The sequence below is a fragment of the Dreissena polymorpha genome, chromosome 11, assembly GCF_020536995.1.
Source record: "Dreissena polymorpha isolate Duluth1 chromosome 11, UMN_Dpol_1.0, whole genome shotgun sequence".
In the NCBI taxonomy this organism is placed as follows: domain Eukaryota; kingdom Metazoa; phylum Mollusca; class Bivalvia; order Myida; family Dreissenidae; genus Dreissena; species Dreissena polymorpha.
Window position 1 is genome coordinate 39021470 of NC_068365.1, and position 24863 is coordinate 39046332.

At 37.1% G+C, this 24863-nt stretch overlaps 2 protein-coding genes across 3 annotated transcripts in view; one reads left to right on the top strand and one right to left on the bottom strand.

Annotated features, from left to right (window-relative positions):
- Positions 1-307: 307 nt before the first annotated feature.
- On the bottom strand, positions 308-21289 carry LOC127851798 (uncharacterized protein C3orf26 homolog). The gene is made up of 7 exons (XM_052385679.1): positions 21227-21289; positions 14028-14152; positions 7942-8074; positions 5663-5825; positions 4698-4761; positions 3885-3972; positions 308-506 (listed from the first exon to the last, which is right to left on the bottom strand). The coding sequence occupies exons 1-7, from the start codon at positions 21258-21260 to the stop codon at positions 331-333; spliced, it is 783 nt and encodes a 260-aa protein (XP_052241639.1). The 5' UTR covers positions 21261-21289; the 3' UTR covers positions 308-330.
- Positions 21290-21378: 89 nt separating this feature from the next.
- The window catches only part of LOC127851794 (trafficking protein particle complex subunit 10-like), a 49276-nt gene continuing 45791 nt past the window's right edge, over positions 21379-24863 (top strand). For both annotated transcript variants that reach the window (XM_052385667.1, XM_052385668.1), the window contains exon 1: positions 21379-21541. In XM_052385667.1, the coding sequence (XP_052241627.1) occupies positions 21517-21541 (25 nt within the window). In that variant the 5' untranslated portion in view covers positions 21379-21516. The remainder of the gene's footprint in view (positions 21542-24863) is intronic.

The following is a 24863-nucleotide window of genomic DNA, read 5'->3' on the forward strand; positions in this document are numbered from 1 at the left end:
AATAAAAATAGTGAATTGTATATATTTTATATATAAATGATTAATCTACTTGCGTTATTTATAGTGTATATCATTATGTCACCTATTTTGCGATGTACTTTCGATTTCACATCGCAAAATTTTATTACCGAATATACTGAAAACATAAACTTTTTTCAAGTAATGTAATATACAAGTCGTGATATTTTAATCAATATAAACTTATAATTGTAAAAAAATACGGTATTTTAGAACTTTTCTTTTTTTGTCATTCGTGGTTGCTGTAAAGAAGCAAAAACAAAGAATTGAACAAACTAGATCAAAAAAATGAATTTAGCTAAAACTTTATTATCATAATATGCCAATTTTCCATTTCATGTGAGATTTCAAGTGTGGTATGAGGCAGGTCTGTAGCAGCGTGGCCAGCTCGCCCCTCAGTTCAGGCACGTCAACCAGGCGATGTTTCTTCACGTCTCTCCAGTTCCAGTCAACAACAACGGCCGAGAGATGGGCCAGCTTCAGGTGGCCTGGGGTGCAAGATACATGTGAGTCGCGTTCAGAGAAAACTGGGCATTATGCATGTGCGTTAAGTGTTCTCCCAGATTAGCCTGTGCAGTCTGCACAGGCTAATCAGGGACGACACTTGCCGCCTTAATTGGATTTTTGCTAAGAAGACTTCATTTCAATGAAAAATGTCATAAAAGCGGAAAGTGTCGTTCTTGATTAGCCTGTGCGGATTGCGCAGGCTATTCTGGGACTACACTTTATACACATGCATTATGCCCAGTTTTCTCAGAACAAGACTCATGGTTTCATGTTATTACTGTCAAAGTGCAGAAGGAGTGTTGGATTTGATGTTTCAGCATGAATAAAAGTATTTTAGTCCTTATGTGGTGATTGTAACAAATAAAACTTTTCCTGAGGAATAAAATTTATTTAACCATTTACAGGGCTTTTTTTCCTTTTTTGAGACTGGCCGTGGACGGATATTTTGGCACGGACAATTCACAAATCTAATACAGCTGCGATTTTTTACAAACAAAACGGACATTTTGTGCTCATAACTGTCTAAAAACTGACATTTCACAATTTAAAATTAAATTTTGTTTCACCGTTTTTCATTTCGAATTCGCAACTTTTGTTTACTAATCGTTTAAATGACGTCGTTGTTTCAATCGATTTCAAACGTGAATCGATTAAAATTTTGAAACCAGTGCATATTAGTTTACGCGCGGCCGATCAACCTCACCAGTATCCAAACAAACGGGATAACCATAAAAAAGCTGAAGACTTCTACAGAAGGGTAAGTGTTTTTACAATGCACAATTAAAACGAACATGGATTAAATTATGAGGAAAGCAATCTGAATTTTTGTATGCAAATGAAAGCATTGGTAACCGAGACGGCGAGAGCAAGACTTGTTATTCTATATCTTATCCGTTTGCAATTATTGTAAATAAAGTATAACTGTAATCCATTCGCATTAACATGTTTAACAGTTTCAGTATTATAATTTTCTGGGAACAATATATTTTAATTAAGATACCAACTATTTCTGAAATCAAAAGTAGGTCTTTCACTCGTTGTACTATATTTCGGATATGTTAAAATTCGGACATCTAAAGATAGTGATATTTATGTGTTGATTTGTTGTTGATAGTTTGTAAAAATATGTTTTGTGTTATTTCAGACAACAAGAATGAATGGTGGCACTTATCCTGGGCCTTCATGTCAAGAAATAGATGTGAAAAATATTCATTTAATTGTACCTGGAAATAAACCACCACAGATAACAGAAAACCTTTTAACAATAGGTGTTGTTTTAGAATTTGTGAAATTTGATAATAAACAGAAGTTGATTTATATCATGTCCAAATGACCCAATGTAACTGTTTAACAATTTGAATTTAGATGCTTTATTTTCTGATTTTTGATTTATTTTTCATTTCAAATGATGTACATTTGTGTGATTCTAGGTTTCAATAAATAATTCTGATACATTTATACAGGATACTGTTACATTATTGTTAACATTATTATATTATGTTGGTTATCTAGTTTATCAAGTGAAAAAATTGTATTTATATAAAAATAAAGCTTTTTAAGACTTATGAAGGTACTTGTTATTATTTATGTATTAACATACTTCTAAAAGTAATCAAAATATAGTAAATGCCATTATTCATTAATGTAGTAAGGTTCTTTAAATGATTGTTCTTATTAAAAAAAGTCGGAATAACCGGCGGTTTTCACACCGCCATAAAGTGGTGACAACTTTTTTTGGGCCAGTGAAACCCCTGAATATAGTATCCATACAAGGAAAATATGATTTTATTACATTATTTAAGGAAACGTTCATAATATTTAAGTGTTAAACATGCTTTTACTTTACTTAAGCATTGATTTCAGAATTTCACAATTTGTACAAGTTTGCAACTTGTTTTTCACAATTTTCAGAAGTTCGCGACTCATTTTTTTAACAATTTTGAAAAGTTTGCAACGCATTTTTCACAAAGTGAGTCGGCCAGGGCCGCTTCACAAAATCAGGAAAAAAGCCCTGATTTAACAGTGAAAATTCAGTTCATTGGACCAGTTTTCTGGTAAAATAAAGTTCAATTAAGCAGTTAAACAGATAAATTAATTAATTTAACCAATTTACTTGGCAAGTTAAGTTCATTTAACCAGCTTACAAGGAAATTTAAGTTCATTTAAACACTTAACTGGGCAAGTTAAGTTTATTTTACCAGTTTACTGGGCAAGTAAAGTTAATTTTACCAGGTAACTGGGAAAGTTTAGTTCATTTAACCAGTTTACTGGGCAAATTAAGTTCATCTACACAGTTTACTAGGCAACTTACGTTAATTTAAGCAGTTGTTGGGCAAGTTAAGAACATTTAACCAGTTAAGTGGGCACTTGCTTTCAATTAACCAGTTGTTGTGCAAGTTAAGTTCATTTAACCAGTTGACTGGGCAAGTTCATTTTCCCAGTTAACTGGGTAACTTAAATTCCTTTAACCAGTTTACTGGGCAAGTTGAGTTCATTTAACCAGTTAACAAGTACTTAGGCTACATGTTTATGCAAATAACTGACATCTCTGCTTTACACAATCAATAGATTGAAGTCAGTACTTGATCTAAAGTTTATCTTAAAGAGAACTGCTCTTGTGCTTAAATATTACATTCACACAACATGCACAGTGAACAAAACTGTTACGTTCTTTTCTTCAAAGACAAAATAATGCTGATGTGTACTATGTGGTGTGTTGTCCTTATAAGGGAGAATGGAGCCTTTATATATCTCAAAACAAATTACATGACAGAGCATGTATTGTTTTGTTTTTGTTTTTCATGATTTAACCCTTGCTCTGAGAAAACAGGGCCTAATGCATGTGCGTAGTGTGGTCCCAGTGTGTGCATGCACAGGCTAGCCTAATAAGGGGCCGCACTTTCTACTTTTACAGAATGTTTGTTAACCCTTTCAGTGCGGGAACCGAATTTTGAAGGCCTTTGCAAACAGTTTGGATCCAGATGAGACGCCACAAAACGTGGCGTCTCATCAGGATCCAAACTGTTTGCTATTCTGATAGTATTCTTTGAAAAAAATCGAAGAAAATGCTAATTTTAGAAATTCTGCAGACGACATTTTAGCAGAAGACAAATTTCCCAGCATGCAAAGGGTTAAAATGAAGTCTCTTCCCAACAAAATTCCCATCTGCAGTCTGCACAGGCTAAGCTAGGACATCTGCAGTCTGCACAGGCTAAGCTAGGACGACACTTTAATCTGCAGTCTGCACAGGCTAAGCTAGGACGACACTTTAAGCACATGCAGTAAGCCCATTTTTCTAGAGTAAGGCTTATTTGTATGAATGTTTCCAACATTTCAATTCAAATATGAGTAACACATACCTGACTTGATAAGCGCCAATATCCTGCTGGGAGTTCCGATGCCCATGTGCACCACCGACTTCTCCAGGAACTTCTGTTGCTCTGGTAACTAAAGAATTGCACAAGCATGAGGCCACATTCTGGAAGAACTGGGTTTAACCCTTTCAGTGCAGGAATCAAATTTTGAAGGCCTTTGCAAACAGTTTGGATCCAGATGAGACACCACAAAACGTGGCGTCTCATCTGGATCCAAACTGTTTGCTATTCGGATAGTATTCTTTGAAAAAAAATGAAGAAAATGCTTTTTTTTTAGAAATTGAGCAGACAACATTTTAGCAGACGACAAATTTCCCAGCATGCAAAGGGTTAAAGCATGTCTATTAAGTGTCATCACAGATTAGCCTACGCAGTTGAAACAGGCTAATCAGGGACAACAATCTCCGCTTTAATGCATGTTTGTGTTTACAGGTAGTCTCTTATATGCATATCAGAACAAAACTGCAGTCTAGGTGGAAAGTGTTGTTCCTGATTACCGTGTGCAGACTGCACAGGCAAATCAAGAGTGACCTTTCAAGCACACGTGGGTCCAAGAGAGAAGTAGCAGCTTAAGAAGATGAATAATAACCAAGTATGCAATATATTGGCATCTTGTTGGTTACAGAAAGAAATATTTAATGTTGGAAACATAATTGTTTTAAAGCAAAAACACATTTCAAGAAGGTCATTGGCACATACCTTCATTTGCTTGGCAAACAGCTTGGCGCATACCTTAATATGCTTGGCAAACAACTTGGCACATACCTTCATATGCTTTGCAAACAACTTGGCACATACCTTCATATGCTTGGCAAACAGCTTAGCACATCGACACTCCTCCCCCTTAAACTCCTGAAGTTTCCTAAAAGTGTACAAGTCTTCAGTGTCAATACTGGCCATGGAAGAACCAATACATCAAACAATAAACAATCCAGAAACTTTACCAAGAAAGATATTCTTTTCCTTATCCACTAATTTTTAAACAAAACAACAACAATTAACATTTAATCTGGGAAAACAGAGTAGAGACTGTAAAGTATAGCATTGGTGGTTTAAACCAGTTCTAGGGCTAGACTCCCTCACACTTCGCCCAGAATTAATCACATACCAAACCTGCGCCTAAAACGTTCCCAATCATATGTACCCATGCAGACAAACAATGTAAACATAGATGCCAAAACATTACACGTGAGTTGAGTACTACAAACACATTTTAGTGTAATAGTCATAAATATTTGAAATCTTTAAAAAGGATAAGGGAATAGGTTTGAAAGTATTAGTGTACAATAGCCATGTTGGATTCATTAGTTACATTGACACTTATTTCAATCGATACATTAAGAGAAGATGATTAATGTCTATAAAATCTGTATTAACAGTGTTTTTTCTTGGTCAATAGAGTTATTTATTAGGCCATTGTTTTTTATCTTTTGGTTTAAGAGCATGCCCATGATAAAATGAGGTTTTGAAAAACTAAATTATTGGGACAATCATCTTCGCTTTTTATTTCCTCTGCTGCCAATTTTGCTGAAAATAATTTCTATAATAATCATTAATTGTTGAAGATGCCCAATGGCAAATACCTGATTAACAAACCAGTTTGACCCAGTTAAACCAAATGCGGTTGTAAAATCACAACAGTTATGCAAACAATGTCAGCCGTTTTTGATTCAGTTTCTTATTTAATTAAGTATAAACTCCACTTCACTGCTACACAGACTTATCTTTCCCTAATACATGACAGACTTATCTGCCCCTGATACCTGTTGAGGTCTACAGCCCTCAGAGCAGACGGACAGACAACCAGAAGAGCGGGAGACCCGGGCTCCACCACTGTCTGCTTGACCTTCTTCCATTTGGGCAGGACCAGCCGTAAGTAAGCCACCTGGAACTCTGAACTGGGGTTGGCCTTGAAGAAATGGGTATCTACAAAATAGAAGGAACTCTGGACTGGGGTTGGTCATGAAGAAATGGGTATCTACAAGATAGAAGGAACTCTGGACTGGGGTTGGCCTTGAAAAAATGGGCCTCTACAAAATAGAAGGAACTCTAGACTGGGGTTGGCTTTAAGAAATGGGCATCTACAAAATAGAGGGAACTCTGGGCTAGAGTACAAAATAGAAGGAACCTTGGACTGGGGTTGGCCTTGAAGAAATGGGTAACTACAAAATAGAAGGAACTCTGGACTGGGGTTGGCCTTGAAGAAATGGGCATCTACAAAATAAAAGGAACTCTTAACTGGGGTTGGCCTTAAAGAAATGAGTCTCTACAAAATAGAAGGAACTGTGGACTGGGGTTGGCCTTGAAAATATGGGCATCTATAAAATAGAAGGAAGTCTGGACTGGGGTTGGCCTTAGAGAAATGGGTCTCTACAATATAGGAGGAACTCTGGACTGGGATTGGTCTTGAAGAAATGGGCCTCTACAAAAAAGAAGGAACCCTGGGCTGAGGTTGGCCTTAACTAAATGGGCATCTTTAAAATAGAAGGAACTCTGGACTGGGCTTGGCCTTGAAGAAATGGGTCTCTACAAAATAGAAGGAACTCTGGACTGGGTTGGCCTTGAAGAAATGGGTCTCTACAAAATAGAAGGAACCCTGGACTGGGGTTGGCCTTAAAGAAATGGGCATCTATAAAATAAAAGGAACTCTTGACTGGGGTTGGCCTTGAAGAAATGGGCATCTACAAAATAGAGTGAACTCTGGGCTAGAGTACCAAAATAGAAGGGACCCTGGACTGGGGTTGGCCTTGAAGAAATGGGCATCTATAAAATAGAAGGAACTCTGGACTGGGGTTGGCCTTGAAGAAATGGGCATCTATAAAATAGAAGGAACTCTGGACTGGGGTAGGCCTTGAAGAAATGGGCATCTATAAAATAAAAGGAACTCTAGACTGGGGTTGGCCTTGAAGAAATGGGCATCTATAAAATAGAAGGAACTCTGGACTGGGCTTGGCCTTGAAGAAATGGGCATCTATAAAATAGAAGGAACCGTGGACTGGGGTTGGCCTTGAAGAAATGGGCATCTATAAAATAGAAGGAACTCTGGACTGGGGTTGGCGGTGAAGAAATGGGCATCTATAAAATAGAAGGAACTCTAGACTGGGGTTGGCCTTGAAGAAATTGGCATCTACCAAATAGAAGGAACTCTGGGCTAGAGTACAAAATAGAAGGAACTTTAGACTGGGGTTGGCCTTGATAAATAGGCCTCTACAAAACAGAAGGAACCATGGACTGGGATTGGTCTTGAAGAAATAGGCATCTACAAAATAGAAAGAACCCTGGGCTGGTGGTTGGCCTTGAAGAAATGGGCATCTACAAAATAGAAGGAACTCTGGACTGGGATTGGTCTTTAAGAAATGGGCCTCTACAAAATAGAAGGAACTCTGGACTGGGATTGGTCTTGAAGAAATGGGCCTCTACAAAATAGAAGGAACTCTAGACTGGGGTTTGCCTTGAAGAAATGGGACTCTACAAAATAGAAGGAACTCTAGACTGGGGTTGGCCTTGAAGAAATGGGCCTCTACAAAATAGAAGGACTCGGTTTGGCCATGAAGAAATGTATAGACCTTCATGTGTAGACTTTGGGTATTCGGCAGTTCAAAGCAAAGTCAATAAAGAATGATGACAAGCCTAATGACCTGTGATGTTTGGCAAGTGGGGTCATTGTTTATCGCAGTAGACAATTATACAAAAAATTAAAGTGGGTGAAAAAAGGGTGATATACTAGCTATAAAAGGTTTTCATCTCAGCAAATTCTCATATTAAAACATGTCAATTACCAATCATGCTTGTCGGATTTTTTGGAGCCCTTGCCAATTCGCAATATATTGGACATTGTGATATAACGGACCGCGATATATTGGATTTACAGTGTAGTGACAACTACCCCAGATACCAAATTTAGTTATGTAATGCCAAATACAACGCTGCAATGATTATTTCATTTTTTTAAAGGGGTCATAATTGTTATTTGAAGGAAAACAACTGAAGCAAAAAGTATTTCTACAATACAACTGACAAGTGAGAATGTAACATGCATTACCTGGATCCAACTGTATCTCATCACATTCTACTGGGGACAGCTTTCCTTCAAACTGCTTCTTCAGAAAACTTATAAAGTCTTCCGCTGATGAAGGTTTATCTCCCTTCTCTTTCAACTCATCTGTGATGCGTTTCTTAATATGAAATGAGATTATCTGAGTCGTGTTCTGAGAAAACTGGGCATAATGCATGTGCGTAAAGTGTCGTCCCAGATTAGCCTGTGCAGTCCGCACAGGCTAATCAGGGACAACACTTTCTGCTTTTTATGACATTTTTCGTTTAAATGAAGTCACTTCTTAGCAAAAACCCAATTGAGGGTGAAAGTGTCGTCCCTGATAAGCCTGTGTGGACTGCACAGGCTAATACGGGACGACACTTTACGCACATGCATTATGCCCAGTTTTCTCAGAACACGACTCATTTAAAGTCATAAAATGACATGAAGATGTTGGGGCTACAATCATATGAGTACTGTCTGTTAGTGGGTCATCTACCAATTTCATCCAAAACATGCCAGTGTGATGATTTTTGCCGGTACTTTATCCTTTAGGTTCATTATTCTTTGAGTTCTTTCCTATTATTTACACCAAAACGAAAGTACGTTTCCCGCGAACAAGCATTCGACCATTCGGTACGTTCCACGCAAATAGCGTGTGTATTTTGGATTGATCATTGTATTTTTATGTACATAATTTGATGATTTAATAATACAAGTCGGTTATTAAGATGCACAATATGTATTTCATAATATAGCCACAGTATTATACATATACTGTTTAAAACGGTAGGGTTGTGTTTACATGAAATAGTAGGGTGATGTCTTTAGCAAGCGGGTCACGTGGTATATATATCAGTATATAAAGCGCTGCTCTTATGGGGAGCGAGCAGTCTGCGTTCGATCGTCGAACAGTTCACAATGTTAAATACGTTGCATTAATTAGAGACCTTATACCATTGAAATTATCTGGGACTTTGGATGCCTTTTGAGTAGAAGTGACCCAAGCAACTTTGCGCACTACACCATAGCTTGCTGGGTAGCTTCAATAGAGACTCATACCTTTGTCCGGGTCACAGATTTTCATTGGTGATATTAGACGGTGCACGAGTCTGGTCTCGTACGTCAGCCTGAGTCTGTCAAGCTACTGATTGTCGCTTGTACAACACTGACCGCTTGTCTTCCTTGCATAACGCAGAGGGGGGACATTGATTGTTTTCCTTGCGTAACGCAGAGGGGAGACACTGCAGACTCTTTGGTATAAGTCCAAGACGACCCAAGTCAACCCAAGTTGACTCAAGTCATCCCACGTTGACCCAAGTCAACGCAAGACAACCCAAGTTAACCCAAGTCGACCCAAGTCAACCCGAGTCGACCCAAGTCAACCCAAGTCGACCCAAGTCAACCCAAGTCGACCCAAGTCGACCTAAGTCGACCCAAGTCAACCCAAGTCGACCCAAGTCAACCCAAGTCAACCCAAGTCAACCCAAGTCGACCCGAGTCAACCCAAGTCGACCCAAGTCAACCCAAGTCAACCCGAGTCGACCCAAGTCAACCCGAGTCGACCCAAGTCAACCCAAGTGATCAAAGCAATCCAAGTCGCACGGGGCATACGGAACCGGCTTGTATAGAGGCAAATTATATTATTTGTTTATCAAATCACAAGGCTAAGGAAAGCCCTAGGAAAAGCCATTATATATATATCCCGAAGGAATGGTAGACACGTTACACCATATCATTTTTAATTGTTTTTCTGATTTTAGGGTTAGAGTTTTTTCCAATATTTTCCACAATATATTTTGTAACAAGAGTGCCAAACTGTCACAAGATACGCCCGTTCGAAGGTTTTGGACACCATGCTCAATGCTTGAAATGCAATGAAGTGACCTCAAGACCTAGTTATTGACCCAGCATGACCCATATTTGAACTTGATCTAGATATCATTTAGACGTAACATCTGACTGAATTCGGAGAAGATCAGATGAAAACTACTTCAATTAGAGAGTGGACACCATGCTAAATGCTTGAAATGCATTACCTAAGTGACATCGTGACCTCGTTTTTGACCCTGCATGACCTATATTTGAACTTGACCTACATATCATCTAGACACAACTTCTGACCAAATTAGGTGAAGATCGAATGAAAACTACTTCAACTAGAGCTTTGTCACAGACGTGACAAATATTCCCACATGCCGCATTAACACATAATATTTTGCATGTCGTCTTCACAAAAAACAGCGGACACCATGCTCAATTTTTAAAACGCACTAAGTGACCCCTTGACCTAGTTTTTGACCCAGAAAGGCCCATGTTCTAACTTGGCCTTAAGATCATCTCCATATAACTTCTGACCAAGTTTGGTGAAGATCGGATGTAAACTTCTTGAATTAGAGAGCGGACAACATGCTGAATGTTAAAAAACGCACTAAGTGACCCCGTGATCTAGTTTTAGGCCCCGCATGGCCCATGTTCAAACTTGTCCAGGAGATCATTTAGATAAAATTTGTGACAAAGTTTGGTGAGGATTGGATGAAAACTACTTGAATTAGAGAGCAGACAACATGGTGAGGTTTAAAATGCACTAAGATACCCTGTGACCTAGTTTTCGACCCGGCATGGACCCATATTCAAACTTGACCTAGACATCATCTGGATACAACTTCTGACCAAGTTTGGTGAAGATTGGATAAAAACTACTTGAATTCGAGAGCGGACAACATTGTGATGTTTAAAAGGCACTAAGTGACCCCGTGACCTTGTTTTGACCTGGCATGACCCATATTCAAACTTGCCCTAGACATTATCAAGATACAACTTCTGACCAATTTTGGTAAAGATTGGATAAAAACTACTTGAATTAGAAAGCGGACAACATGGTGAGGTTTAAAACACACTAAGTGACCCCGTGACCTAGTTTTTGACCCCACATGGCCCATGTTCGAACTTGACCTACACATCATCTAGTTACACATTCTGACCAAGTGTGGTGACGATCGGATTTAAACTACTTGAAATAGAGAGCAGACACCATGCTCAATGTGTAAAATGTACTTACTAAGTGACCCTGTGACCTAGTTTTTGATCTGGCATGGCCCATGTTCAAACTTGGCCTTCAGATCATCTAGATAAAACTTCTGACCAAGTTTGGTGAAGATCGGATGAAAACTACTTGAATAAGAGAGAGGACACCATGCTGAATGTTAAAAAACGCACTAAGTGACCCCATGACCTAGTTTTTGACCCGGCAAGGCCCATGTTAAAACTTGGCCTTAAGATCATCTAGATACAACTTCTGACCAAGTTTGGTGAAGATCGGATGAAAACTACTTGAATTAGAGAGCGGACAACATGCTGAATGTTTAAAACACACCAAGTGACCCTGTGACCTATTTTTGACCCGGCAAGGCCAATGTTTAAACTTGGCCTAGACATCATCTAGATACAACTTGTTTAAAAGTTTGGTGAATATCGGATGAAAACTACTTGAATTAGAAAGCGGACAACATGCTGAATGTTTAAAAACGCACTAAGTGACCCAGTGACCTAGTTTTTTGACCCGGCAAGGCCCATGTTCGAACTTGGCCTAAACATCATCTAGATACAACTTCTGACCAAGTTTGGTGAAGATTGGATGAAAACTACTCGAATCAGAGAGCGGGCAACATGCTGAATGTTTAAAACGCACTAAGTGACCCCGTGACCTAGTTTTTGACCCAGCAAGGCCCATGTTCGAACTTGGCCTAGACATCATCTAGATACAACTTGTGAACAAGTTTGGTGAAGATCTGATGAAAACTACTTGAAATAGAGAGCGGACACTGACCGACCAACAGACAGACAAGCTCACTCCTATATACCCCCCTAACCTTCGTTTGTGGGGGTATAATTAGAGAGCGAACACCATGCTAAATGCTTGAAATGCACTAAGTGACCTCATGACCTTGTTTTTGACCCTGCGTGACCCATATTTGTACTTGACCTTCACATCATCTAGACACAACTTCTGACCTAATTAGGTGAAGGTCAGATGAAAACTACTTCAATTAGAGAGCAGACACCATGCTAAATGCTTGAAATGCACTAAGTAACCTCGTGATCTCATTCTTGACCCGGCATGACCCATATTCGAACTTGACCTTCATATCATCTAGACACAACTTCTGACCAAATTAGGTGAAGATCGGATGAAAACTACTTCAATTAGACAGCGGACACCATGCTTAATTCTTGAAATGCACTAAGTGACCCCGTGACCTAGTTTTTGACCCAGCATGACCCATATTCGAACTTGGCCTAGATATTGTCTAGACACAATTTCTGACCAAGTTTGGTGAAGATCGGATGAAAACAATTTGAATTAGAGAGCGGACACTGCTGTGGACGCCGCCTGCCCGCCAAGGGTGAAACTATAATACGTCCCGTTTATAAAAACGGGCGTATAAAAAGAACACAAAAAGGTCTACCTACATAAAGTATTTGTAAGTTCAGACTGTTTTACAAAATATCTTGTAATGTACAAAATATAGATAAACTTTTATATGTGTTTCAAGGATTTAGCGAGTAAATTTTACACATTGAAAACATTGACAACATTCTATACACATCGATATCACAGGTAAATGCACATAATAGACAACACTATATATTTTCACACAACTTAAAGATACATAGATTAGTGGCTCAAACTTCATACTCATAATTGGACTGTTCAAGATCTTTGTTTTTCATTTATTCTCTTGAAACTATTTATTTTCAGCTCCATGTCATCTGACATCATCAAATTCAAGCTACAGAAAACACTCTACTCTCTCTATTCCCATACTGAGTTTCATCAACTTAGCTTGAGTTCTTTTTGAGTTATCATAAAATCCAAATTTCTCAGACAGACACAAAGGGGAGAGACAAAACTGAAAGAACTTTTATATTCTACTAACAGCTCTTTATTTGAGAGAGTTTAAGTTCTTTTTAAGCTAAATAATGATTTTTGTGTGTTCATTTATTTCTGTAACTATAGAAACCACAATTTTTGTTTGACTCAAAAATATTACCCATATCTCCCTCTATCCACATACTATGTTTCTTAACCTTAACTGGCTTTTGTACATTTTATTGCGCACTCAGGATTTCTGTTTTTCAATTATGTATGACACCATAACATCTGTAACCATAGCAAAAACAATTTTTGTCTAAGGAAAAAATGTATTAATGTGCGTTTGACACATATGGCCCTTTGTCCACAAAGGAAGTTTCATCAGCCCTTCTGTTTCAATTATGGCAGGATACAGATTTTAGTTCTTAATTATTTCCATAACCACATCAACCACGATGTCTGCACTCCAAAAAACCTTTAATAACGCTTTTATTACCCATAAAGTCTTCTATCCACACCCCAAGTTTCATTAACATTGCTTAAGTACTTTTTGAGTAATCGCAGGATCCAGATTCCATTTAACAGCTGGACACATGACACAGGGACTGAATGGGGGTTAAACCTATAGGCCCTTCAAGTATCCCCTGTACGGAACTAATAATATCTAAATGCATGCGAAGAAAATTAAGCCCCTATGTATTTTTGTTCAAGAACCCTCACTTTTGTCTTCAAAACTAAAGATATAACTGAAGTTTATTCCAGCAACCAGAAAGGTTATCAGGAATACATTGGCTGACTATGATCAAATTCAAAATGAAGCCTATAGCTGAGAAAAAAATCACTAAAAATCTTGTTCAGCTTTTATTTCAGCATAAAAAGGGTGAAGTCAATATAAAATGACGTAGTTCGTTTGATTTTTGATTAATTTTTATATATTGTAAAAGCTTAAACTCAGGTTAAATCACTGCTTCCGGCTCTTGTGAGCTTGGCTGATGATCACCATACCTGACAGGTGCGGTTTTCAGCGAATACTCTGATTCCCCCCCTTAACATTATCAACTAAGCAATCACAACAAAATTTATTTCATGAAAACTTCAATAGCTGCAAATTGCAGGTAATTACAACGATGTCATTTCCAGCAAACAGACAATTTATTTTTTGTTAATGTAAATACAAATATTGGTTCACTGTTTCTCTCAATACAAATATTGGTACCCTGTTTCTCTTCCTTTTTTTCTTCGGAGGACCCTCTTCTTCAGTGTGCACTGTTGCCTCAGCAGCCTTGTCTTTAGGTGCATTTTCCTCATCAGAGTTATTTCCCTTCCCACTGCTGTTCCCATCTAAAATAAGTTGGAACAGTCAGGATTTGATAGGTCATAGAACATGTAAAGCAGGGTTTGCCTTGGATAAAAGGAAATTGTTGTCACTAAATTTATCCACTTTAAAGACTCGTTGCCACTTTTTGCCAATATATTGAACACAATTTAGAGTCTATATTAATGTCAGTAAAGTAAATAATGCCCTGACAAAACATTATCTTTCAACAAAATTTGGCAATTTTGGCAATATGGTAGCCATTGGCAACATGTTAAGCCTTTGCCAGAAAATTGCGTAGCACCTGTAATATTATTTAAGGTCTTGAATTGACAAATTTTTCGCTTAAAAAGACTCATACTCAAATTTTAAAAAGTTTACAATCCTAACCCTTTGTTAACATTAATCAAATGTAAACTTATATGTCTAGAGTGCATTAAAGATTTAAAGTGTACCTTTTTTTAAACAAAATTGTGACAAAAGTACAATGGAAAATACAGGTTCACTTAAATGCTTAAATGCTTAGTTACAATAATCCATTTCCCATCCACCCTATGGGGGGGGTTGCTGAGAGTTGCAACAGATCACTGCTTTTTAATGTAAAGTTGACACTTGGAAATTCCATCGTTATAAAGTACCCGTAAAGGTACTGTCCCAATTAAGAAAAACCTACAAAATTCTCAATTGCCGTCTAAAAAAATCCCAAAAGAAATGAAAATGTTGTCAATTTTGTTCCAAAATAGCCATTACATGTATCTGCAAGTTAACAAATAACATGAGCACAGAAACTGAATATTTCAAGCCCTAATGCATGCAAATGAATATTTGAATGGTTTATGCAATTGATACCAAGCAATTAATAAGCCCCATATTTCTCAATCTGAAGATTTCACGACGCATATTTTCCCAATTTCCCTATTTTTTTGCGACAATTTATCCATAATGTTATGGTACAGGTACTTTTCCCAATTGGGCAAAACAAATCGCTGGCAATCCAGGGGGCACTTTAATAGGTAATATTATCAACATAAACTACATGTACGTGTAGCTGTTTTCTGGCATAAATAAACACAAACAGATCATAAATACAATGTATATCACTTATGAGCAAATTAAAACAACTTACATGATGTGGTGTGCTCGCATAATAATGATATCAATCCAAAGTTTCAAACACATCAATGGTTCATGACAATGTGTAAGTATTTAGCAATTTTTGTTGTCGCCAAATTGGGAAAAGTACCTGTAACAACCCAATTGGGTAAATTGAGCTCAAAACCCCTGACATTGGGAAAATTCGCGTCGTGAAGTCTTCATATTGGGAAATTGGTGTATTTCACTTTTTGCTCCCAAAATCTTTAAAATTGATAACAAAATGTTGTCAAGTTGTCAATATGATATTCAGTGATATTTTTACAAATTTTCTCACCCCGAGTCCTGGGACTCGATAACTTGCAAATCTATGAGTTCCCAGGCCTTTTCCGCCCTATGCCACGGGTCCGAATATAGGCCCCCATTCCCATTGCAAATCTGGTTGTTTTTTTCCCAATTGAACAAAAATTCCCAATTCCAACTTCCAACAATTGCAAAGTTGATTTATTTTTCGGCCGCTAAAAATGCGCGAAATAAAGTTACCTTAATCCGCAAACAAAACCCGCTTGTTTTTAGCCCGGCTTTGTATTGATCAATACTGCGCGCACTGTTAGGTAATCATTAATCATCAAAATGGCGTCTCACAACAGCAAATATTCCGTTGCCATAATAAGAAAAAAAGATTAAAAAATTACGCCAATAATTTTGTTTAAAAAAGGCCTTGTTTTACAGATTATATTTGTTAATGCTGTTATCTTAAACATTGTAATACTATTTCACAGACAAAATATTCTTGGGGAATGATGCCACATATGCTATAGTAATTGTTATTCTCTTGTTACTTTTTGGTTAATAAATTTTGAATACTGAGGCGTTGTTTGTTTATATTTTATTAACATAGGTATGGTAATGTACACTTATCACAAATGTTCATAATATTTTTGTAAAGTTGTAAGAAATGGTTACAAAATAGTCGTTATTTTGCAGTTAACGGCTTCTTTGAAATATAAGAAACACTATTTACATGCGATTATTTTTCCCAATTGAGCCAGTTTCGCGATTATTTTTTCCCCAAAATTTTTTACAACGCAAAATTCCAGTGTGGCGTTTTCCCAAAATGGAGCGGAAAAGGCCTGGTTCCGTATTGAAAAAATGAGTCCAAATATTAAACCACTATTATTTTTTGAGAAATTTCAATGCATTTTTGGGACTCACATAATTTGAAACTTTGTATCCCCAGAGGTTTTTGTGAGTCCAGGACGCAGGACTAGCAGGTAAAACAAGGCTATTGTCAAGCAATATGGTCCCCTACCGGCTCCAAAATTTGTCAGAAATTACACCATTTTCAGAATTTATTTTTTTTGGTTGCCATAGCAACCACAATTTTCGACGTAGGAACAAAATGAAATGACGTGCATAATGTCCATATTGCCATCTATCCATGTTGCAAGTTTCATGAAAAAATATTAAGAACTTAAAAGTTATCACAGGATCCAGAAAACCACCATTTTCAGCTGTATTTCTAGTCTATTTGTTGCCATAGCAACAAGAATTTTTGACGTAGGAACCAAATTAAATGATGTGCATAATTTCCATATTGCCATCTATCCATGTTTCAAGTTTCATGAAAAAATATTAAGAACTTTTAAAGTTATCGCAGGATCCAGAAAAGGGTGACAGACAGACTCACAGACAGACAGACACACAGAGCGCAAACCATAAGTCCCCTCCATTGAAACCGGTAGGGGACAAAAAATCCCTGGATATTTACTTAGGTTCAAGCCATAGAGCTGCATAGGGAAACTAACAAAATGTTGCACTTAATTTTAATTTTTTTTAATTTTTTTTAAGAAACCTTTAATTGGGATTTTTTTTCAGAAATTTGGAAATTTGTACTTTTTGGCTCACTGGAAAAGTGCCATTTTCCGGTACTTTATAAAGAAGGAAAAAAATACCTGGTATTTGCAATAGACAACGTCCAGTATTCTGAATTTAAAAATACGCAATCCAATAACTCCGGAATCCTCCACAAGCTAGATCTCGTGTTTAATCAACCAAGCGTTATACCTACACTAGCTCTAGATCCTCTCTAATTTAGATGTTATACCTACACTAGCTCTAGATCCTCTCTAAGATAGATGTTATACCTACACTCGCTCTAGATCCTCTCTAAGATAGATGTTATACCTACACTATCTCTAGATCCTCTCTAAGATAGATGTTATACCTACACTAGCTCTAGATCCTCTCTAAGATAGATGTTATACCTACACTCGCTCTAGATCCTCTCTAAGATAGATGTTATACCTACACTAGCTCTAGATCCTCTCTAAGATAGATGTTATACCTACACTTGCTCTAGATCCTCTCTAAGATAGATGTTATACCTACACTCGCTCTAGATCCTCTCTAAGATAGATGTTATACCTACACTCGCTCTAGATCCTCTCTAAGATAGATGGACCGAGTGTTATACCTACACTAGCTCTAGATCCTCTCTAAGATAGATGGACCAAGTGTTATACCTACACTAGCTCTAGATCCTCTCTAAGATAGATGGAATGGTCAATTAAAAGCTTTGACTTTGGGTTTGATAATGTTTTTTATTCAGTTTTTGTTTTGAGTATTTTTCCACAAATGACAAGCAAAATGATGTCGTTGGTAACAAGTAGTTCTTCTTGTCAATGAATGCTCTGAGCTTTTATAAGATACGTACAGCTCAGAGTTCTTTTTGTTAACTGATTTTTTAATGTCAACAAATAATTTATCACGTATGTCTATGAAATCGAGTTTAATCTACCTAATACATCGTAACAAACACAATACCTGTTATCACTGACATCAATTTGCGAGTGATTTGTGAAGAAATACTCAAAACAAAAACTTTATACAAAAACTGTTATCAAACTGAAAGCCGAAGTTTTGAATTGCCGATTCGATCTATCTTACGGATGTTCTGGAGATGGTCGTATATAACGATTGGTTGATTAAACACGAAATCTATCTCGCCGAGGATTCTGGTGATAGTCTATAGCGTGTTTTCGAATTCAGAAATTTGTCGGAATACTCTGCTTCGTCTTTTGCAAAAACATACACATTTAAATGAGCCGTTGACGTGTTTGAAACATTTGATTAATATCAATATTATGCGAGCATACCATATCAAGTAAGTTGTTTTAATTTGCGCATTATGGATATATTTACGATCTATTTGTGTTTATTTATGCCAGAAAATAGTTTATGTGGCTAATATTTCTGAATAAAGCCCCACCTGGATTCTGGGTGGCATCTTTACATGAATAAACGTGTAATCAGTTGCAACTACTAACGACCCGGAGGGTCAATAGCTAGGAGTTGTATTATTGCAACTATGGTAACAAGTATTGCATTTCTACATCTACATTGTACATCGCTGCAATCACGCACAATTATTATGCGACGGGTGGTGAAAAAATAAGAATAAAGAGTGAGGCACAGTAAAGTAAGAAAAGCTTGATAGTTAAAAGACAGAAGGAAAGCAAAGCAGAACACCAGCTACGTTTCGTCCTTCTCCCTCATGCCTCTCCGGCTACGGTGGCCCCTGAGAGGATTGAACCTCAACCGGCATTAGGAGTTTCTTTGTAGCTGGCGCTGACAACTTATTCAGAATCTGGTTGTTGCAAGCCCCAGCTTGAAGGATACCAAGTCGGGGGATTCAGCGATTCAGGAGGCTGGTAGGTTGTTCCAGGTGGCAATTATACTTGGAAAAAAAGCTGTGGCGATAGTATGAAGTGGATGTCGATAATGGCAGGAACTTGATGGAGTGGTTTGCTCGTGTCTGACTTGAGCCAGGGGAAAGGTATTTCGAAACTGGTATGTCCATGAGGTCGTTGGTTATCTTATTGACCATTGTCAGCTTGGCTTTGGTTCTTCTGGACTCTAGAGTTTCCCACTGTAGGTGTTCGAGCATTGATGTGACGCTACTAGTTGTGATATCTGTTCATCACATAGCGGGCTGCTCGTCTTTGGACCATCTCCAGGTCATGGATCTGCTCCTTATGGTATGGGCTCCACACAGTGCCGCAGTACTCTAGGTTGGAGCGAACGAGGGAAAACTATGCTGCACTTTTTACCTCCTCGTTGCCTATCCGTAAGTTCCTGCGTAGGAAACCAAGGGAACTGTTGCCTTTCTTGATCACTTTTTGAATATGTGGCTTCCAGGACATGTCCTTTGTCAGCTCCACCCCAAGGTATTTTGATGCTTCTTCACATGCAAGCGTGTGGCCTTTGAGGGTGTAACTGTATAGGATTGGTGATCGCTTTCTGCACACTAGCAAAATGCAGCACTTCTCTGGGTTAAAGGACATTCCCCAGAGCTTCTCCCAGTCCCACAGACGACGGAGGTCTTCCTGAAGCACTTCACAGTCCCGCTCCGAGGATATTTCTCTGTATACTACACAGTCATCTGCGAAAAGCCTAGTCTTGGAAGAGACTTTAAGGGGTAGGTTGTTCATGTAGACAAGGAAGAGGATCGGTTCCAGAACGCTTCCCTGGGGCACTCCACTGACTACTGGGGCGGGATCTGAGATTGCTCCGTCGACAGCAACTCTCTTAGCTAAAGAAACTTCAGCGTACAGTTTATATAGTATTGACAGACCTGTACGCTGAAGCTAACCCCCTATCGAAAGTCAACCAGAGTCGTAACATATTTATGTCACGCTATAAATCAAAGAAAGCTCATTTTCTTGGATACATTTCTACATATATTGGTGAATGAATATAAATTACTGCATCCAGGAATATTTTAAGGTTCAAATGTTTCAAATGCATCTTACAATAGATGAAAATAACTCTCATCAGTCTGAAATTCACAATTTTGACGCCATTGTCGCTTTGTCACGTGACGAGTTTTCATTTGGATACTTTCGGATCGACCTTGACATTTTATGCTGAAATTGTAAACATTACTTTCGTTTTCTGAAATCTATTATTTGTGATTAACAACTTACGTCTGGTGGATTATTAAGAATGATTTCATTGTGAATCAGGTAGTTTTATATAATATTTACTTTGACTTTGTATTGACACTACAATTTGTTTACAAAATAAGCCAGAATAATTAAAATACCGGGAAATGTTATTCTGAATTTGAAAGCAGTTGAGCACATGGTTTGTTACTAAAAATAGAAATAACGTCATATGACCGTGAAATCTCGGGAGATTCGCATTTCAAGAAAGTCAGTCACATCGCTGTTTTTCTCGATATGTAAGAGCAGAATAGATACATTTTAAATGTTTAAGATAGTATTTTGTGAAAGAATATATCAGTTAAATGTGAAAAATGTCAATCGTTCCAATCAAGTGGTTGATTTAGGCCAACAACTGCATTTAAAAGCTGTTTTGGACCGGTCTTTGTTAACTGTCAACTTTTCGGGAATTTCTGGTTGACTTTCCTAATGGGGTTGGTCCATAACTATAAAGTCGCGCCAGTCAAAAATCATAAAAAGCGACATTTAAAGTTATGGTAGCCAGAACTACAACTCTCTGTGTTCTGTCTGTCAGGAAGGCTCAGATCCATTCCAAGGTCTGGCCGCGTATGCCCTAGTGGTGCAGCTTGGTCAACAGGCACTGGTGTGGAACTTTGTCGAACGCTTTGCTGAAGTCCAGAATGGCAAGATCATGTTGTTTCCCTTTTTCTAGGGACATTTGTTACGATGTGTTAGTTTTATGACCTCATAAAAGCTCAAAGTTAAACAAAACTGTTGGCAACTATATCTATAATATAATATGCACAAAGCTAAACAATGTCTTTAACAAACCACAATAGGTTATAGCATGTTCAACATTTCAATCGAATAATCTCTGTCCGATTTATAGTAACATTAAATAAATATACACTTTATAACACATGAAATAGTAAATCATTTTAATATATAGCATTAAAATGAAATAATAAATATATGCTTAACACGTTAATGAATGATCAATCATTAATAACAGAAATCGCATAAAAAATCAACAAAACGTGCCATTCCACCACTCGTCGTCTAAATTGTCAGCCATTATTATTGTTGTTGTTGTTGTTGTTCGCTTAATTTCGAATTTCATTTATACACGTAAATATATTTATGCTTGCCTTCATTTATCTATTTTACATACATTAGATATCATCAAATGAGCAATGTTCAATATGATGTTAGTCTTCCACGATGTTTGTGTTTGTATTTTCGAATCTGCGTCCATTGTGGTGGGAGTTGGCCCACGTATGCTGACTTTACAATGTTTGCCTTGATGCTATGACCGATTGGAGAAAGCAGTAATGGAAGCAAAGCCCATTGTAACTTGTAAGTTAATAAACGCAACACTAATAATTTTAGTAAATCATTAAGTTATTCATTAATGATTCTTATCATTACTACCTGGGATTTATTAAACTAAAATTGAAGTGGGCAGAACCTTGATTGAACTCAAGTTCGCTCATCTATCTTTCTATCTATATATACTGTCTAACTCCCCTTTCGGGTATTATCGACTATCTACAGTACAGCCAATGCGAAACCAACATAATCCTCGGTCACGCCACGGCTAGATGTATTAGACTGCAGCCGCGTCGGGTGTTCACGCAGCATATCGCCGAGGCACTCGGCATCGATCCACTCAGCGACGCCATGTCTGTATTAACCTCGCGTACTTTCGCGGATGCGGCGGATCCAGTGAAAAGATATACACCTACATGTACATTTGTGTAGCGTAGAAACTTAGATTTGCGCTACTTTCATAGTTATTATTTTCACGTTTTAATAAGCGATATGGCATGTAATGCGCTTTAACAAATTTTCGTTGAATTAATTACGCACCATTGTAAATGTTTTGTTTGATTCTCAAATGAACATTATTCAATTTGTTATCCGAAAAACGCTTCAGAATTTTAATGCTAACTCGCCATTAACAAATTCTAGCGTCAAATAAACAGTGCTTTATCCTTTGTCTCAATAAAAAGCAAGTGAAAATTATGCAGACATGTAGAACGTCGCATGGAAAGTGTGGGTGTATTTTGTGTTGTATAAAAACATGAACATCATGTCAGGCGATTTACACGTGTTCAGTGGAAAAAAAAACACCCCGATTGGACGTTATTTCATCAAATCTTTAAGTAGTAACAAATGCCAAAATTTATTTGATACTTAAGAAAAATGGTGAATGTTTGTGTTTCATTAAATTCTTTAGCACTTTTATGGTAAATATTTACCAGAATTTGCTTTAAAACTTGAATATACGGGATTATCGGGTAATGGTACCAATATCAACTTGTCGCATTACCGACGACACAAGTCCCTCAGTACACTTATAATTTGTTAACACAAGTCTCTGAATATATTGTTATTAAAAGTCTTTAATGAACACATGTCTCTAAATATATTAACGACACTAGTCTCTAAATAATTTCAGTTTTCTTTGATATTCAAATGAAATAATAACTTCAGTTAAAATGATCAAGAACGTAATACAAGCAAAATAGCAATTTCAGTTAAAATATTCAATATACTCTTAGCCTAAAATGTCCCTAAGATTCTCCGTTTTGACTTTTTTTATTTGTCTTTTTATACCCGGAAGATAACCGGGAAATTAGTTCATGTAAACTATGAGTAGATCGTAACCGTCTGGTAATAACATGTCGATAGTAGGGAAACAGCCCGTCTACCGAGATGTAATTTACGGTCATTTCGGTTTGCTTACGCATAAAGGATCTATTAATAGAAAGTGGCGGAAGAATTTTATTCAAGTTACGAATGGGTTATGACTATAAATTGACAGCTCACCTTTTGAAAAGGAAAGCTTTAAGCGTTTAGTACGTACTTTGATAATATTTTCCGAAACTTATACAACTTTAAAATTTTACAAAATTGGTCTTTAAATTGTACTGCGTAGTATTTTAAAATATTAATTTTCCATAATTATAATTCTCTTTTTACACCTGGTTATATTTTCATTCAATATATGTAATATTCATTTTCAAAATAACAGTTTAATAATAGTAATTCTTGTTTTGTGAATGTCTTAACTGTTATAGTTACGATAATACATTTATTATTTGTCCTATAATCTATTGCTTGTACATGTATTACGTGACAATAATAATAATAATGTATCTGTTTTGTATGTATTACGTGACACACTGTATAATATGAACAAATTGAAAGGAGTTTATATAAACTGTAACTCCAATATAACGCGCTCCGTTATAACGCTGAATCCAATATAACGCGGAGGGTGCTTGGATCCCATTTCTTCTCCAACCTTCCATTTGATTTCTGATTCAAATCCGTATTATGCAACTTCATGTATTTTCAGACAATTCAAAGATGGCGGCAATCACATGTTGATTCCTTTATTCAACCGTCCATTGAACCGATTATAATCGCCTCGAGGTTAAACAACACCGACCACTAATTTGTGTTATTCTGTTGTGTAATGTCAATAAAGGTGTGAAAAACTCGCGTGTCAGTGTTTATTACATGTATTCCTTATCTGAGCGGTTCAATGCGATTATTTCCATAAGTTAAGTGCAAGCGGGATAGTTATACAATTAAAGTAATTCAAAACGATTGAAACATTCTTACTTTGATATGGTTGCAGTTTGACTATATTAAATGAGCGGCTGTGAAATATATTGCCTACTGTATAAAACAACTTTTTCTGTCATTTCATTATCATTTTAGTATTATGTCATTTAATCTTTCAGTTCGTGTATAAGAAATTAAATAATTCAGACGATTTATTTACATGCGAACGCAGTGTACCGGTAATTGTTAACAGAGTTTCACTTTCATTTTCGCGCGGTATCAGAAAGTCCCCGGGAAACACGTTTTTTGCATGCGTATGACGCAATAAAACAATTTTTGTACATGAGTCGTTTTGCATTCAATCTAAATTTAAAGTCGCTCGTCCAATGAAAGCTCTGCCCCATAATGCACTGTACTCTTAACACTTCTGAAAATGGCATATATGCGTACGGTTGTGTTTACGAATTTCTTAAACATATATCGTCATTAATGTTCAAGATTATTATTTTTTAAGTGATGTTGCAATTTTATTGGATTATCGGATAAATGTGCACATAAGAAAAGCGGTATGTATACTGTTATCGATACGATTCGGTTTATATGCATGTGTTTGCGTCAACACAGCATGGCAATATACATGACCTATGCCTATACCTGTTTTTTAGCTCACCTGAGCGATAGCTCGAGGTGAGCTATTGTGATCACTCAGCGTCCGGCGTCCGTCCGTCCGTCTGTAAACAATTTGTAAGCATCTTCTTCTACTAAACCATTGAGCCAATTTCAACTAAATTTCATGTGGAGCATCCCTAGGTCATGGGACAAAAGAATTGTTAAAAAAAATTTGATCACATAACCAAGATGGCCGCCATGACCATATATGGTAAAAACCTTAAAAAATCTTCTTGTCAGAAACCGCTCATCAGATTTTCAAAAAATTTCACAGGGATGACCTTTGAGGGCTCCCCTGAAAAAGTTGTTCAAAGAAATTTGATTCGTCAAAAAACATGGCCGCAGGAGCTCGTTGAACTTTGCATGTTTATTCGTTTTTGCCTATTTTGTGAAAACTTTCAAAAATCTTCCACATTTTTTGTCCGATCCTTTC

Coding starts and splice junctions, on each gene's coding strand:
- LOC127851798 (XM_052385679.1), bottom strand. CDS start 21,260: ATGGCTGACAATTTAGACGACGAGTGGTGGAATG. Junction 5,826..7,941: donor TGAGATACAGTTGGATCCAG/GTAATGCATGTT, acceptor TCTATTTTGTAG/ATACCCATTTCTTCAAGGCC. Junction 4,762..5,662: donor AGGGCTGTAGACCTCAACAG/GTATCAGGGGCA, acceptor GTACACTTTTAG/GAAACTTCAGGAGTTTAAGG.